Source organism: Trachurus japonicus, chromosome 9, assembly GCF_045865225.1.
Source record: "Trachurus japonicus isolate A0001 chromosome 9, Traja_1.0".
Classification (NCBI taxonomy): domain Eukaryota; kingdom Metazoa; phylum Chordata; class Actinopteri; order Carangiformes; family Carangidae; genus Trachurus; species Trachurus japonicus.
Window position 1 is genome coordinate 14,229,657 of NC_140915.1, and position 16,220 is coordinate 14,245,876.

A 16,220-nucleotide genomic window follows, 5' to 3' on the forward strand; every position below is an offset into this window, starting at 1 on the left:
CTTCAGGTGAAAATGACTAAGGTTACGGTCAAGGCAGCTGCTGCTGGATCAGTCAAATCCTACACTTGCCTCTTACACCGACGGGATTCTCACAAGAATAAAAGCAAAGACATACAGTATAATGTTTTTCTAGATGTTTTTCCTCTTTAAGAGCATCATCTACACTGTCATAAAGGGAAAGCATGAACTGACAGGCAAAGGGGGAGGGGGCTCTTTCACTGTGCATGTTGGTCTCTTCCTCAAATTACTGATTCTAACAAATAAAGCTGCTGTGAACTAAATTTAGATCATTGTGAGTGAATGTTCCTACTTTAAATTAGCACACAAAAAGGCAACCATGAACTCAACTTCAGAGGTGGCTTTGAAAATTATTTAAACACTCTAGTGAGTGCATGTATTTACCAGTTTATAAAGTATATTTCAGCTTTAAATTACTTATATCTTTATATATTGTGTATTCTTGGTTATTGTTTGACGCACAGCATTCCTCTACAGGAGCTTTTGGTAATTCTGCTGTCATAACAGCTGTATCATCAGTTATGACACCTTTGATGGCATCATATCTGTCTACAGGAGCTGACAACATCAAGAAATATTGGAGTCGTTACTACCAGGGCTCACAGGGTGTCGTCTTTGTATTGGACAGCGCGTCGTCAGATGAAGACCTTGAGGCAGCACGAAACGAGCTCCACTCGGCCCTGCAGCACCCGCAGCTCTGCACACTGCCTTTCCTCATCCTCGCCAACCACCAGGACAAGCCTGCTGCGAGGACGCCAAACCAGGTGACACAGACGGTTTACACTGCTCTTGTTTATTTATCCCATCCCACGCAACAATAACTTCATTTAACTTCAGTTTGGTTTTCACAGCTGAACACGGCTTCTTCCACACATTCGTTAAAACATCTCAGTCGGACATATCAGATTTGCGTTTGGGGCTTGGTATCACAGTGGTGAATGTGTAAACGGGCAGAGGTCTTTATGGGATAATTCAACATTTTGGAAAATTGGCCCATTGCCATAATCCCTATAGTTTTAGGAGTATAGTTTGTTACCTTTAATTGTCGGTGCAAGCTGTTTTTAGAACGGCGGAGCAGAGCCGCGAGTTGTTCAGAGTTACGCTACGGAGGCTAATGGGATTTCTTGGTTTCCCTCATCAAACTCATCAAATACACAATCCAACAACTCTAGTTGTGACAAGTTGTGACCTGCATATTCACCACGCTATGAGATAATAACGGAACGGTACGAGACAGAGTTGTTTTAGAGGTAAAGGTAAATTCATGCCTCGTTCCTGTCGGGGGCAGTTTTTCGGCAAGCAGTCTCTGCATTTGCCTCTAAAACAACTCTGTCTGGTAACGTTCTGTTATTATCTCATAGCATGGTGAATGTGCAGGTCACAACTTGTCCACCAGAGCATTTTGGAGTTGTTGGATTGTGTATTTGATGAGTTTGATGAGGGAAACCAAGAAATCCCATTAGCCTCCATAGCGTAGCTCTGAGCAGCTCGCAACTCTGCTCCGCCGTTCTAAAAACTTGCTTGCACCGACAATTAAAGGTAACGAACCTGCTGCTAAAACTATAGGGATTATGGCAATGGGCCAATTTGCCAAAAATGTTGAACTATCCCTTTAATTATGTATGTATGATCATCAGTTTTATAAATTTATTAGATAACAGACCTTAAGAGTGTACTACTGTCTAGTCAGGGTGGTGTTTGTGCGCCTATGAACCCGGCAGTGGTGTTAGCAGCAGCAGACCCTCAGGGTAAATCGGTCCCTGGTGAGGGGCCAAACTAAAATTGATCAAACAATCTCAATGAATTGGTGTTTTGGGGAAAGAGAAATCTCATCCAAAATACGGAAATAACCTGCAGCCAGGTCTGGAACAAGAGCTTGCAGGCAAGTCCCAACTGGGCATAGTAAAGGCTCTGCTCAAACTCTCTGCCATGTGGGTCAACCTAGTCTCCTGTTACAGAGCTGCCCAGGGCGAGATGCGCCACATAGTTGGATAGTGATGGAGGGTATGGTGATGACACTCCAGCATGTTGCTTACAGTAGGTAAAGGCCTCTGACTGTTGCTTGTGCCCCTTGGACAGTAGTTTGAGTTTTCCACCAGCTTAGACCTGGTACAGCATTAACATCCATCTCGGGCGATCAGATCACATGGATGGCTCCGAGTCCAGGTGTGAATGCAACCACGAGGCGTTCAGGATGCATTTCAGATCTGATTACTGTAGTAAAACCACATTCACAGGTGATCAGGGACTCTTGTGGTCTCATTCAACACAAATACATCCTGACCACATCGAAGGACCGCCAAAGTCCTTTGCCACAGTTTTATTTTGGACCAAAAATATTTTCCTATCTCAAATGGATAAGACTTGTAAGTGGTGTTCAGTACAGTAATTCACTCAACCCTTTCCGCTTTCTCTCTCTCACTCTATCAGACTCACACACTCACACACACACAAGGATATTTACAATGAACAGGTCTGTTGATTGGCTAAAAATAACACGTACCTCTTTATTTGCATATGAAACGAGGAAGTGAGATCTGATCACAAGTGGTCAGTGGAAAATGCATTTTAAAGCCGGGCGGACGAGATGTATTTCAGGTAGACCACTTGAGATCAGATAACTGAAGATGCATGTGTACCATAATAATGCCAGGGCTGTCTGTAATGAACCTACACACGGTATCAATTGACATGCCATGGTCAAATCTTTTTACTGTTGATTTCTCTTCTTGGAGTTCTGACCAGAGATTGTCAGTACCTAATTAACTGGTGGATGACACCGTCATTCAAATATGTTATAAAGCTGAAGAAGTAACGTTTTCAGGCCCGATTTGCCCTCGGGAGTTCTGAATCAGCAGACAAGAATCTGGAGTTCAGAGGGACGGCAGCTTCTGTTGTTGCAGAAGCAAAACTGTGAGTGTGGAAGGTGATTGGGGATTCATGAAGGCAGACTTTTAGTTGGCCTCTACAAGGTTTGGGCAAACTGTCAGAGGACTCAGGGAGGAATAGGGGCTTCCTTTCTGCAGGGGAGGAGGTCTGCTGAGCTCAACTGGGGATATCACTGAGCAGTGTGGGAGGAACACATTGAGAAACTCATGCAACGTTTTAAGACAAAGGGCTCTAAATGTTGTTATGTTGTTGGGTTGTCTTGGTTGACACATCTCTTCAGTGTTGCGACACGGTGTTCTCCGGTTACTGAGATATTAAACTTCTTATCCTCCTGTGGAAATCTTAAGCCAAGGTGCTGGAAACAAGGCCTCAGCCAGTTGTTGAACAACAGATACAAGAGCATTTAAGCAAATTCCACTCTGATTGTGGAACAGTGAAGCAAATTTCTACATTTCAGCACAGAAATGAGGTGGATTTCTCATTCCACCTGACCTCGCGATCTGGAATGACATTCTGGGCAGAAAGAAAGTCTGTGCTGCTGCTGCTACCATGATCTGGACCTGTCTGCCACCAATTTTATTGATTTGTCTACTGTCATTGGCCATTGCTGTGGCACTCCAACAAACTTTTTTTTTTTTTAAAGTATATTTTTTTTTGGCGTTTTTGCCTTTATTTGATAGTGCATAGTGAGATAGACAGGAAAGGGAGAGGCAGAGAGGGGGAATGACATGCAGGAAAGGTCTGCCCGACGGTATTCGAACCGGGGACGCCTGCGTTGAGGACTGTAGCCTCTACATGGGACGGCCGCCTTAACCACTGCACCACGCACCGCCCCCAACAAACTTATTTTGTTGTGATGACGCAGAGTTGTGTTCAAATTGATCTTTCAGCTCCAGCTCCAGTCCCAGAATGACCATTAAACTCAAATACCTTAGAGTTACAATATTAACGAGAACTCTGACCAGCAGTTAAAATCATGAATTTTTCACATAAATATCTCACATAACAATTGGCCATCGTCAGTGAGGAATCTGATTTGTATTGTTTTTAATGTTGGAGGATTTTCCAATCTCAGCTCACATTTTGTAATACATTCATCTGTTTCACAGGCTTAGGGAACACACAAGGCATGTGCGTCCAAGATGCTTGCTTCTTCTCCTTCTTGGTAAATGGTCCATGAAACTACTTTTGGGCTCTGGGACACAGTGTTTCCTTAGTATGTTTCCCCCTCTTATTTAAGACATAGGTTTTTATTGTTACTTGCTATTTGGCATTGAATCCTCAAAACTGAAAATATGTGATTTCTTAACATCAAACAATTAGCCAAAATGCCTCTAGATTATCCTAAGAAACACAACAGCGTCTCATTTTAGAAAACAGTCAGATCACAGATGTTTTTGATTCCATATTTTACCCCTATTGGAGTGCCATGCCTCCGTTTCTGTGGGAAATCTTTCAGGGCATTGAGTTCACTTCTTGCACTGGTATTTTTTTTTTTTGACTGAGTTGTCATCAGGGTGAAATACTCCATATTGTGTTGAGCAGATACGTCTGTTCTAATCCTTTCTGTATATTGTCAGAATAACACTGAGCAACTCATCAGCAGCGGCCAATGCCGAGCCCCGTGAGTATGAATATTTGTTTCTTGTGGGTTTAGTTTTCTTTTGGCCACTCCACTAACAGACAGACAGGCAGGCAGAAATAGTTAGATGGTAGAAATATTATGTAGTAGCGATGGCGTGTTATGACATGTCGCCAAGCCCTCTGAGGACACAATTAATCACCACTGGTGGGGACAGGAGGAATAAAATACACCACAACTGTATGTTCTCTCGCTCTCTCTGTGTCTTCCTCTTGGTGGTCATGCTCTACCACTCCACCGAGCCTCACAGAAGGAGCCCCTTGGAGTAGGATGTTATGGCTAGCAGTCCCTGTGCAGTACTCACTCATGTTTCAAAAACCTGGAACCTCACTTTCCTGCTCACTTACAAAATCACCCCCACAGATACAGTACACATGTATACACACACACACACACACACACAAAAGTATGCACGTGTATCATCTGCAGATCAGTAGTAGATGCTGATCTTTCAAAGATTGGAAGCTCATTTTCGGCCTACATCATAAAAATTTGTCCAAAGAAAACAAGGAAATGCTATAATTGTATTTTATTTACAGTGTATAATATAATATCAATAGAAATGGACTGTGTCGCCAAGCAAATACCAAGAAATGAGCAGCAGTTTTTCTCTCAACTTGAAAACGCTCCGATCTGGTGTTGGTGTATGTTTCAAAATTGCTGTCAATCCAAAATGGATTCGGCGTCCAGGCCCGCCCACTGCTCCATTCAACCCCTGGAGATGTTGAGCGTCCGTGGGAGGGACATCCAGTGAACGTCCAGTGGGGAAAATAGCGTCAGTCGACCTGCGATAAGTAGCTGACTTGAACTTGTCTTACTGTGCGTTCACACCAAAAGCTTCCAAAGCTTCAAAAACGCCAGAAGTCATTCATTTTCTATGAGAGCCCGGTGGAGACCTGAGCGACCAACGCGCCAACTGCCGTCAGCGGCGCTTCCAAAGCTTCTAAAGCGTCGCCAAACAAGAAGTTGAGTCTCAGTTAACTTTATCGTAATTAACTATGACGCGGTTCGGCGGCAACCAGTCAGAATAGAGGTGTCCTTCGGCTCCTTGAAATGACCAGCGCGATCGAATTAACCAAATATTTTGCCGCTTTGGAAGCTGTCTTGTCTGAAGCGCATCCTCAAGCGACTTTGCCTCTTTGGAAGCTTTTGGTGTGAACGCACAGAGTTGAAAGCGCCAGTTAAATGTCAACACAGCAGTTCATATTTTACCATTTATTTTTTTGACATTTTAGAGGACGCATAGCTTCCCTTGCAGTCTTGGAGCACTTCCCTCTGCTGCAGAGGCCTATTTAATGTTTCTGAAGGAAAACTAAGATGGAAGCCTTGAATGGGGACGATCTGCATTTCCTGCATTTCCTGGTCTTGATCATAAACACTGCTGCTCTATGATGCAGTGGGAAAAGATAGAGGAACAAGTTCTACTGTATACCAGATTCTGCTGTGACCTAAACTGAATGCAGTTCAGACAAACCTATGACTCCACCTGAATCAGTTTAACTTAGTTTAGCTTATTAGTATTGATTGGTTGTACTTGAGCACAAGGCGCTTTAGTCATGGAAACCCACTAATCTTATTGATATTTTAAATGGCAACTGCTTGCTTTAAGCCCGACAACACTGGTCTCTTTGTTGGCTCTCATAACGTAACCAATTAATCCAGTCTGTGAACTGTCCACACTTTCTACCAGTCTTAGCTTGATATGTCCTCTGCTATATTTGACCACTCATTGCATCAGTGTCCGGAAGTATTGACTTCTCTGAACTGTTTGCAAACACTGATGACACGTGAGGAGGCTTATGGGGAGGGTGGGGGTGAGATAGATGTCGCCTAAAGGCCTTTTTGCACCATGTTAAGAGGGCCACCTCGGTTCACAATTAATGATTTTTGTAAAGTGAGTTGATCAGGTTGGCAGATGTACAGTAGCCGATGCTTTAACTGATGCAGCTGTTTTCATACTGTGTCCCCTTCTATCAGCTAAACATAATTGAGCATAGGGAAATGTGTGCACTGTCACTGATATCCATTTTGTATTTGTTTGTCTGCACTTCTGCACAATCTTTTGAAGACTCAAGGTGCTCTTTTTGAAGGAAACCTCCTCTTCTAACACTTAACAGCCTTCCCTACATGATTACCTAGCACTTGTTAGGCACTTTCAATACACTTCTAGCACTGAACAGTTGTAGTACTTAGTACTTACACCAAGGTCTCCCCCTGCACTGAAGCTTTAGGGATGTCCCTCACTTGTAAGTTGCTTTAGATAAAGGTGTCTGCTAAATGAACAAATGTAATGTAATGAGCTGGTCATTTCCGCAATCCTAACAAAAGGCTTTGAAGTCTTTGATCAGGGCCGGAAACATCTCAAATTCATTAATTTGATTCCACTGACAGTCTAAGACACTTGCAAATTCTCTACATTACTGCACTCAGCACTGACCTCAGTTGTGGGTTCAAAACAGATACTCATTTGGCATGGATTTCTACGTGTGTATAGTCTTTCAAATACATCTCAGTGTTTGGAATTTAATGGTCATTATGAGTGTGACGAAGCCCGTGTGTGCATATTATCATCTGACTCACAGCTGTGTCACTGAAGGAGCTTAGTGTTCAGTGACTCATGAGTAATCATGGCTAAGATAAAACCACATTTAAGACCAACTCGGAAGGAAATCATTGACTCCTCCTCTTCTCATACACCTCTCAAAGTAATAACCCTCTTGTGTGCTCGTTAATAACAGCCGTCTTATTTATTTATATGTCTGCACTGTTACACTCTCTCTGGCATAGTCATACGTGCACTCACATTAAAGATCATATCATATGTCGCACTCTGAAAAATGACATGGATTAATTGTGGAAATAGTAAGACCACTCAACCACTGGAGAGTGCAAGAGGGCAAACCCTCTCTATGTTAACCAAACATTTGCTCAACATCCATAGTGGTCTCTTCCTGGAGTTTATTTTCAGTTCTCCCCAAGTTCCCATGCTATTCGTTTTAGGGGACCTTCCACCTCCGGTACGGCATTTGGCGATCTGGCGATCACTTAGCTGCAGCAAAGTGTAGCTGAAATTAGTTTGTCTACCTCTTATACCTGATAATGTTATTTGTTGGATTTAAACTGATAAAACTTTAATACAAACAGGTAAAAACACGAATGTCCAAGAAGTTCTGGCTGGTAGTTACCATCAAGAATAACATTTAATGTTTTATGTCCAGTAAATAAGATATCAACACAGAATACTGGTTTCAAATGTAAAAGGTTTTGACCATCCAAGACCAAATGACTAACATGATAAAGTACTTATTGTTTGAAATGGACTTTGTGTTTCCATGGAGTACTGTGATAATGGTATATCTAAATTGCTGTGCCCTAGTTGCAGATGGAACTGGTTAAATATTTCAGAGTGCTCTTTTTTTTTTCCTTTTTCTTTTTTAAATCAGCGAGAAAATTTAAATTTCTATGCTTTTTGTTACTCTACCACACATTAGGCCCCTAACTTCAATATGACAAGTTTGTGTCCAGAAACTTTGGGAACATTTAAGTCCTCATATTTCTTATTAATAAAGGTTGTCAAGATGCTCTACTGTAGAGCTGAGTCGCTTAATATTAAATGAAAGTTACACTAAAAGTACCAAGGTACATGTCAGAAACAGGTGGCAAACTACTCTTAGCACGGGCTTAGCCGGTCCAGTGTAAGTGCAGTGTGTCTCCTCAGCTGAGGATAAAAGCACAACTACAGATATGCCACTTCCTATTTCTAAAACGTTATCATCCTCAGCAGCAGGGGTTGTTGGAGGCACGGCAGCAAGGCCTTACAGTGAACCTTGAAAGTGTCAGGCTATGCAGAGTGTGTCTAACTGCATTTCTGAAGACACTTATCACGTACAGTATCACTCATTTATTGAGGTTATCTAGAGTATGTGTGCTTGCACTATGAATTACCTCTCTGAATGAATTAGTGGTGTAGCTGCCTCAGCTGATTTCCTGAAGGGTTAGGATTAGAGTATATTATGACCTGTATGAGAAATGTTATGCTGAAGATGTTTTCGATTTCAGAGTGTTGTCATATATACAACACAGTTACCATTAAAAGTGTAGCTAAGTCATGCAATGAAGCATTACTGATGTTTTTATATTTTAGGATACTTGTTTTTTTTAAACCCCAAGGAAACTAGGTTAACATATTTAATATCATCCATTGCACTAAACGGTCATTTTCAGCTCAGCTTCAGTCAAAACTTCAAGCATCGGCCCTCTAAGGAGTCTTTCCCAGCTCCCACATCAGTACAGGCTACAGCCAGCCATACTGCCTGTCTCTTTACACACGACCCAAATAATGGCGGACGTACATGTTTTCTGTGAGGTTGGCGTAGGACACCATATGTGCCTAGTATGCTATGTATGTTTTCATTATTTATTAGAATTTCCATTAGCGTTTTCCTAAGTAAAATCTTTACAAAGGGTCAGTGCACATTGCTCTGAGATGTTTAGGGCCAGCAGAACGACATCACTGAAACTTTTGCTTCATGCAAGCTTTGCACTATTCATTAGGTCACTACACTGTAACACTGCAGTGAATGTTTTGTTTTGTTTTTTCAATTCTGGCAATATTACTTTGTTAAAGCAGATATCAGTGGCACGGCCGTTTCGGCTAATGCTGTGTTCAAGGCAGGCTTTTGAAACCGTAAGTTACAGCTTCAAGTCACAACTACGACTTGGTAGCGTTCCAGGTAACCCGTAGCTCGTGTTTTTACCGTCCTGTTGTCTGTGAAAGTTCCCTATAACGGCCACTCGTAACTTCCGACCCGTGAACTCGTACCAGATCGAACTGGTATGACTTCACAGGAAGGAAAAACACAAAGTACGAGTTTCCTTGAACGCACCATGAGTTAGCAGCCCCCGCCCTTGTCAGGCATCAATTGGTCCTCGTGCTACGTCACCACATTCACGCGCATCCCTTGGCTGCACACACAGCCCTTCATGCCGTTCTCTCCCCTCATTGGATAACACTTGTATCCCACAAGGAAAATTTTCTCCTCGGGTTACAGCAGAGCAGAGTGACGGAGAGACTCGTGTTTAGGCTGAAATACTTCATGTAAGTGATTGCTGACGGAAAATAGGACTATTTAGGACTTATATTAACAAAAACATTCCACTGATATCTGCTTTAAATAGAAACAATTCTATTTTAAAAGTCTGGTTTTATGTGATGTCGCTATGAAGGCATTGATAAAATGGTTCACTACATTAGAGAGAAGCAGGTAATAAAAATAATTGTCTTCCTGACTCCGAGTCATAACCTTTGATCCGCCATAACAATTTGCTCTGAAAAACTCAGTCTGGTCACATCTGTAGTAATCCCTTTGAAATGTTTAAATGATTTAAGCATGTCTAAATGTTTATTCAACAGGTCACTCTAAATTAAAACAAGAAGTCATATGTAAGGTTTTGTATATACCATATGTGATGCATGGATATAAGGCTGCAGGTCTTCCCACAGTTAGGACTGGCTGAATCCTCATTTTCCTTTCCACAAGTACACAGGGCTCATGAGATGAAATCCTTGCCAACAAAAATTATAATAAAAAGTTAGATAGAGGAAAAACACACACAAAGCATTCAAGAGTAAAATACTCAAACACATAAACACATAGTGATTGAACTGTATAATAATTAAGGATTTAGAATAGTACATATAAATATTTTCAGCCATAACCAAAATAAAAAATCATAAACTGCAGAATATACATATAACAGTGTTAGAAAAATAAGAAATTGAAGGGGTAGATCTTCTTAACAAAGTCCATAATAAACATGGGTGAGGGTTATATTTTAGGGTATGTTTTCTAAGCAGGAATTCTCTGCGGCACATTATTTTCACTTTAACTCTTTGTTTCAAAGATTTGTTTTGATGTTTTTGTCATCACAAAAGACTCAAGTCTGCAGTTTCCAGTCAGATTTACTTTTAAGGTCCCAAATCATTTCAAACGTCCCATATGACTTTTAAAAGGATCCCATCTGTAAATGTGAAAGTGCACATTCCCATGGATAATAATTATATAGTGTATAATGTTACAAGTGTGTAAAAGAAGCCATGTAATGTGTGTGTCTTTGAAGGTCTGTATGTGATCTAGATTGCAAAATTAGATTAGGCCCACAGATGAATGAAATTATGTATTGATTCAGGGTTTATTGGAACATGGATTGGAGTTTGCAAACGTCCCGCTGCCCCCACACACCCCTGACTCCTGCGACAGTTTGCATTAAAACTCCGCAAACCTCCGGAGACAGCAGCTGCCTTGCAGGTTCTTGCCTCTTGTGAATGTTTGGCAAGCACCACCCATGAAACAAGACCAAATTTAGTTGGTCTGACTTCTATTGGCAGCTCCTCTGGCGATGACACTATACACAAATGACGTCTCCATGTTGGCTTTCTTCTCACAGCAACCACTCTGTTGACAGAACAAGGTGGCTCATTTCCTTAACATACACACATGCTTGCAACTGCTAGTGCTGTTTTCTGGAGCAGACCTTGTTTACGGTGTCACGTTAGTGACTGAAGGTGTTTCTGGCACTGCTAGAGCGCGGGGTGAGAGAAGGTGGCGGTGGGGTAACACAGCTCAGCGGGCCTGTTAAGGCCTCACTGGGGCCCTCTGTGCTGGTGCAAGTGTTTTTCAGGATCAGGGTGGGTCTGGAGGAGGTAGAAGGAAACGTGGGACAAAATTCCTTGTTGACATCAATCTCCTGCCGTTGGGGGGCCCAAGGAAGCTGGGGAGGAGTGGAGGGGAGGTCACCCTGTTGATATAACACCTCAACAAAGCAGGTCTGTTTGGATGGCTGGGCCTAATGGACTGCGTCCACGAGGGGCTCTTGTTTTAGAAAATGCTGTCAGTGTTGTGGACAGAGGTAGAAGTCTTTGTGGTTCTATTGGTGCTTGTGTTATCAGGGGAAGAGATAGAAAACAGAAAGAAACCGATGATACTCTGCACGAGTGGAAAAACAATGGAAGAGTGAGTCACAGAGAGGAGAGAGGGGGAGAAAGAGAAGGGGGGGTAGAGCTGGCTCATGTGGAAATGGGGAGAGAGATTACAGAAAAGAAAAGAGAGATAAGGAAGAAATACTGTGAACAGGAAAAGGGGGGAGGCTGTGGTATCTAACCTTGAGAACCATGATGCAGCTTCCCTCTGAAATTAAAGACAGAAGCACAAAAGAGATGTGGTCAAAGCCCCCAAATGACGAACGGGAAAAGCACTCCTTCACACCCTCCTTCTCTTTCTATTTCTTTCTCTTCTTTTTCACACTTTCTGTCCCTGACTCATTGGCACAAACACTCGAACTGAAGTCAATCCAGCTTGAACGGCCCCTTTATGCTTTATTCCACTGTGAGGAAAACAATGCCTGGTATGAATTGGAGCACATCTGTTTTCAGTGTACCAAAGCTAAATCTGATGTGGCTTATACATTGTGACAAAGTTACACCACAGAGACAAGCAGCCACTCAAATGCGTCATACACTTCCAGGGTATTCTCTGTATCCCACCAGTGAAAATCATTAAGTGGATTAAAGAACATTTGTGTTGATTGTTTGTGCTTTCAATGATTTATCCAGCTCCTTTTCCCCCTCCTCAATATCCGGAAAATCTAGAGAACTGCAGCAGAATGAGAGACGGTGACAAATCCTCACCTCCTCACCAGCCAGCATGCAAACAATCATTAATCATCAATTTGCCATGTTTTGACAGATACAGACAGGCAGACACACACATACACTCAGGCACACGCGGGTACATTAACGCGGACATTGTTTGTTTCATATATGCCATGTTTTCTGCCTTCGGCTGACCCTAGATGGAATAATTTTCCTCGCAAAAACAATATTTTCTCTTGGCTGTTGTTGACCGCTGTTGACACAATCGCAAGCCAAGCTGAGAACAACTCCTCATTTGTTGTCAGGGCCCTGCATAAACAAGCCTCTCAGAGGTTGAGGTCTACTGTAAACCACCACTGGGCTTGCCCACAAACTTTCCTCACCGCAAGTGTTAAACTGTAGATTATTATCAATATGCTCTTTTTTTTGATCATTTTATTACAGTTAACAAGTTGATTTATTTGCTGCAGTAGTGAATGACAAAATTAGTTTATTATGAAGTTAATTGGGCGTAGAGTGGAAATCCCACAGTGAGAACTGCTGTCATCAGATGCTTTTGCATTCATATTAAGATATATGGAGACAACTGGCCTGTATCTGTATTCTACACTGTAACACTGGCTATATGTAAGAATGTGATACACTTACACACACAATGAGAGGGGGTGATAGACATGAAAGAAAGCATTACACATACCGAGATGCCATCTGATGAGTGGTGAAGTGAGACTTTGCATCTGCACTGCATAGATGAAGTCACTGCTGGCCAGTCGCCTTGAATTTAACCCTTTATTTTCCTTGTTGATATTCATTTTCCTTTATCGGATGCTGTTAATGTTTACTCATCCTGCGCTGTGCGGCACATCCTTTTGTTTTCTTGTTTGCGTCTATAGATTCGTTCAGTGTGTTGTGATAATTATGTTTTTAGACCTTTAAAATAAAGGTCTTGATAAATGTTTCACTTTCTCTTCTCTTTTCCCACAACTGCAGTGTCAGGATACTATCACTTCTATTGATAAAGCACCAGAAACAGGAAGTTTTCAATCCCAGTCGTCTCTTACTTTCACCGCTCCCTTTCCTTACTCATTTTTTTTTCCGCATTCATTCATCTGCATTCATTCATCCTCCTGACTGTGCTTCCTCCAAACTTGACACGCAAAGCCTCTCCACACATTGTGGTGAAATAGTGGTCATAAACTGTAACAGTTGCTTTAACTGTGAGAACTTCCTGTCAGAAATGTGCACTCCTCGTGACAAATGGTACAACTCTGTATCTCGTTCTCATAGAGAGCTGTGTACATAGCTTAATGTGATGCATGCACCTACTGGGTAATTCCTTTACGATCTGGCAAAACATGTGTCATTTAATCTTTGACCTCTTTCCATGTTTTCCCTTTTTCTTTGCTCACTTTTAAACTCCCAATAAAAGCGAGTGTGCTTTCACCTCTAAAAATGTTGAACCTACTCCAGCATATGAAAACCTATAACTCACTGGAAAGCGTGTTTTCTGGAGGGAGCAACCTGACCAACCCTGCAGCTCCGCAGCCACTTTCTGTTCTCCTGTGGTCCACAGGAATGTGGCTCACACGGTGATGGAAAACCCACAACCAAGAAATTGTTCTTCCAATGTTAAGAGGTCTCATTTGACCAATGCGTGTGTGCTGCCTCTGGATTCGCACAACAGAAATCAGAAAGCACTTGCACAGCAGGAGAGATGGAAACGATCAGTGTATGACAGGTGTGAGTGCATGTTTTTACCAAATCCTTTAACCCAGGGACCCAGTGTGAAGGATGAGGAGTGGTACTTTTATGTCAGTTTTTATTTCTGCTTTAGTTTTTATATTAGTCTAATCATTTGACAACTGTTTCAAATTTCAGATACGTGCAGCAACATTGTTATAAAACAACATAAAACATAAGTGTTACACTTTGCTGGCATCGTTGGTTCCTCTCCTCTTCATCAGTGTTGGTGGTAATCCTCTGAATGCAAACTGACCAGAGTGAACTTGTGTGTACTCTCTCTTCTTTTTTTCCAAGATTCACACCCAGTTAATGGAGATGTCCTGATCACTGATTGGTGGAACTGTCAGTGACAGCTATAGGTGAGGCCACCACCAGAGATTAAGAGGGTGGTTGGGTCATGGCGCTGGGAAGTAATTGTTAGCCAGTCTTTTTGTCTCTATTATCAAGCTTCCTGAAATAAAGTGGGTGGAGTGGGGGGCATGGGGGCTGGGCCTGCTTCTCTGTTTGATCATTGATCTCCATGACCCCATTTGAAGGCTCTTAATCTCTCAGTTGACCTCCTCAAGGATTTTTTTGAGGAAGGGTGACAGGGGTGGATGTTGACTGGGAACTACCAAGAGAGTGAGGATGCTGTGGGGAAAGTGATGGGGGTGTTTTTCCGCTCGAGTGGGTATATAGTGGCGTAATGACCCTGGAAGGTGTGTGTGGATACACATGTGTGCTCATGCTCAAGTCTATGCAAATCTGAAATATGGAATTTAGTAAATGGTGTTTAGATTTTTTTTTTTTTGTTCCTCCTGCTGAACCACAGATACTCACAAGCCAGTAAGTTTCACAATCAAAGTTTACATAGTTCTGGCTCACTGTTACTCAAGGAGGCACAGATAGGGTTTTGTTGTCAAGCACAGGCCTGTCTGTTCTGTGCTTTTCTGTTCTGAGGTTTTGTTATGCAGTTCCTGGTAGCCTGATCTGCATCATAAAATATGCCTCCTCTCCTTTTCCCCTCCTTTCTTTTTCCTTCCTTTCAAAGCACTCTGAGCTGCCAAACTATGGTTATTTCCCTTTAATGTCCCTGTTTGTATTTATAGTTGTTGTCGTATCAATCCACCTGATAAAACGACAAGGTGCGAAAGTATATACAAGTGAAGTCATTGATATCCAGCCGGCATAAAGGTGATTTTCTCTCCTAACCCCAGTGGCTGAACATGAAGCCTGCCTCTGAGGATGTTCTTCCATCATGCAAATGTCTAACTCTATCCCCAAAGAAGATTTAAGGCTAACTTTCCTCCAGCCTTTGTGCCTCAAGTCTCCAAGGCACTACTCTCCATGACAATAAGAGGATAACGCTGTCTCTGTCTTCAGGGCTCAAACTGAATATTGTGACAAGACAGCAGACTGCACCATTTCTCATATATCTGCACCACAATTGAACCACTCAATACACTAAACCATTAGTGTTGTCCATATCCTCATGACAGTGCTGCTCACTGACAACGGGCTGTGTAGAATATTATCTATTTACTTATTTATGAGATTTCTTTTTTTTTTTAGACTTACATTAATGCTACATCTGATCTCTTATAGATTAAGTAATGGATCCATGAAAATTTGATTTATCATTAACCTCCCAGGATACATGCAGAAAAATAAACACTGGACTTCAACAGATAAGTTAGGATTTATTCAAGAAAGAAACAGCAGAGAGTTAATAACATAACCTTTTACACAGTTTGAGACAGTGATTACGAAAGTATCTTGAACCTGACCCTGTAGGACCATAATATTTCCCAATTATCTTGAATTATTGTTTTAAAAACCAGCTGAAAACAGTGAGTCAGACTGCAACTTTGAAAAATGACAATAAGTTATAAGGGATCAGGAGGAGAGCAGCACATTTTGAACACACTCATTCCTGTAACAGACATCGAATGAGGTCACTGTTTGTGGCCTTATTTCGCAAGCCATCTCCTTAGTTTAAAATCATTTCAGTAGATTAACATCCAAAACACCCAAGGGTTGGAGCAGCTGACCGATTCAGGTGGTCCATTTGATTTGATTACAGTGTATAACTCATAGATCCAAAATTGTTTCGTAATCAGGTTTGTGCAGAATGATTTTTAAGAAAGAATTTTCTTGGATTTTTCCAGTTTCACTGATATAAGCACAGTTTTGCAATGCAGTTTATTGAGGTCAATTTGTTTTCCTTCATTTGTAACTGCTGCTCAGTGCAATTAACAACCGACGATAAGGCGTTTGACACACTTTCAGTTTGGAGGC

The 16,220-nt window shown here is 41.9% G+C and overlaps 1 protein-coding gene across 3 annotated transcripts in view; it reads left to right on the top strand.

Moving 5' to 3' along the window:
* The window catches only part of LOC146981104 (ADP-ribosylation factor-like protein 15), a 98,883-nt gene that overhangs the window by 48,583 nt on the left and 34,080 nt on the right, over nt 1-16,220 (top strand). For all 3 annotated transcript variants that reach the window (XM_085786049.1, XM_085786048.1, XM_085786050.1), the window contains exon 4: nt 574-782. In XM_085786049.1, the coding sequence (XP_085642175.1) occupies nt 574-782 (209 nt within the window). The remainder of the gene's footprint in view (nt 1-573; nt 783-16,220) is intronic.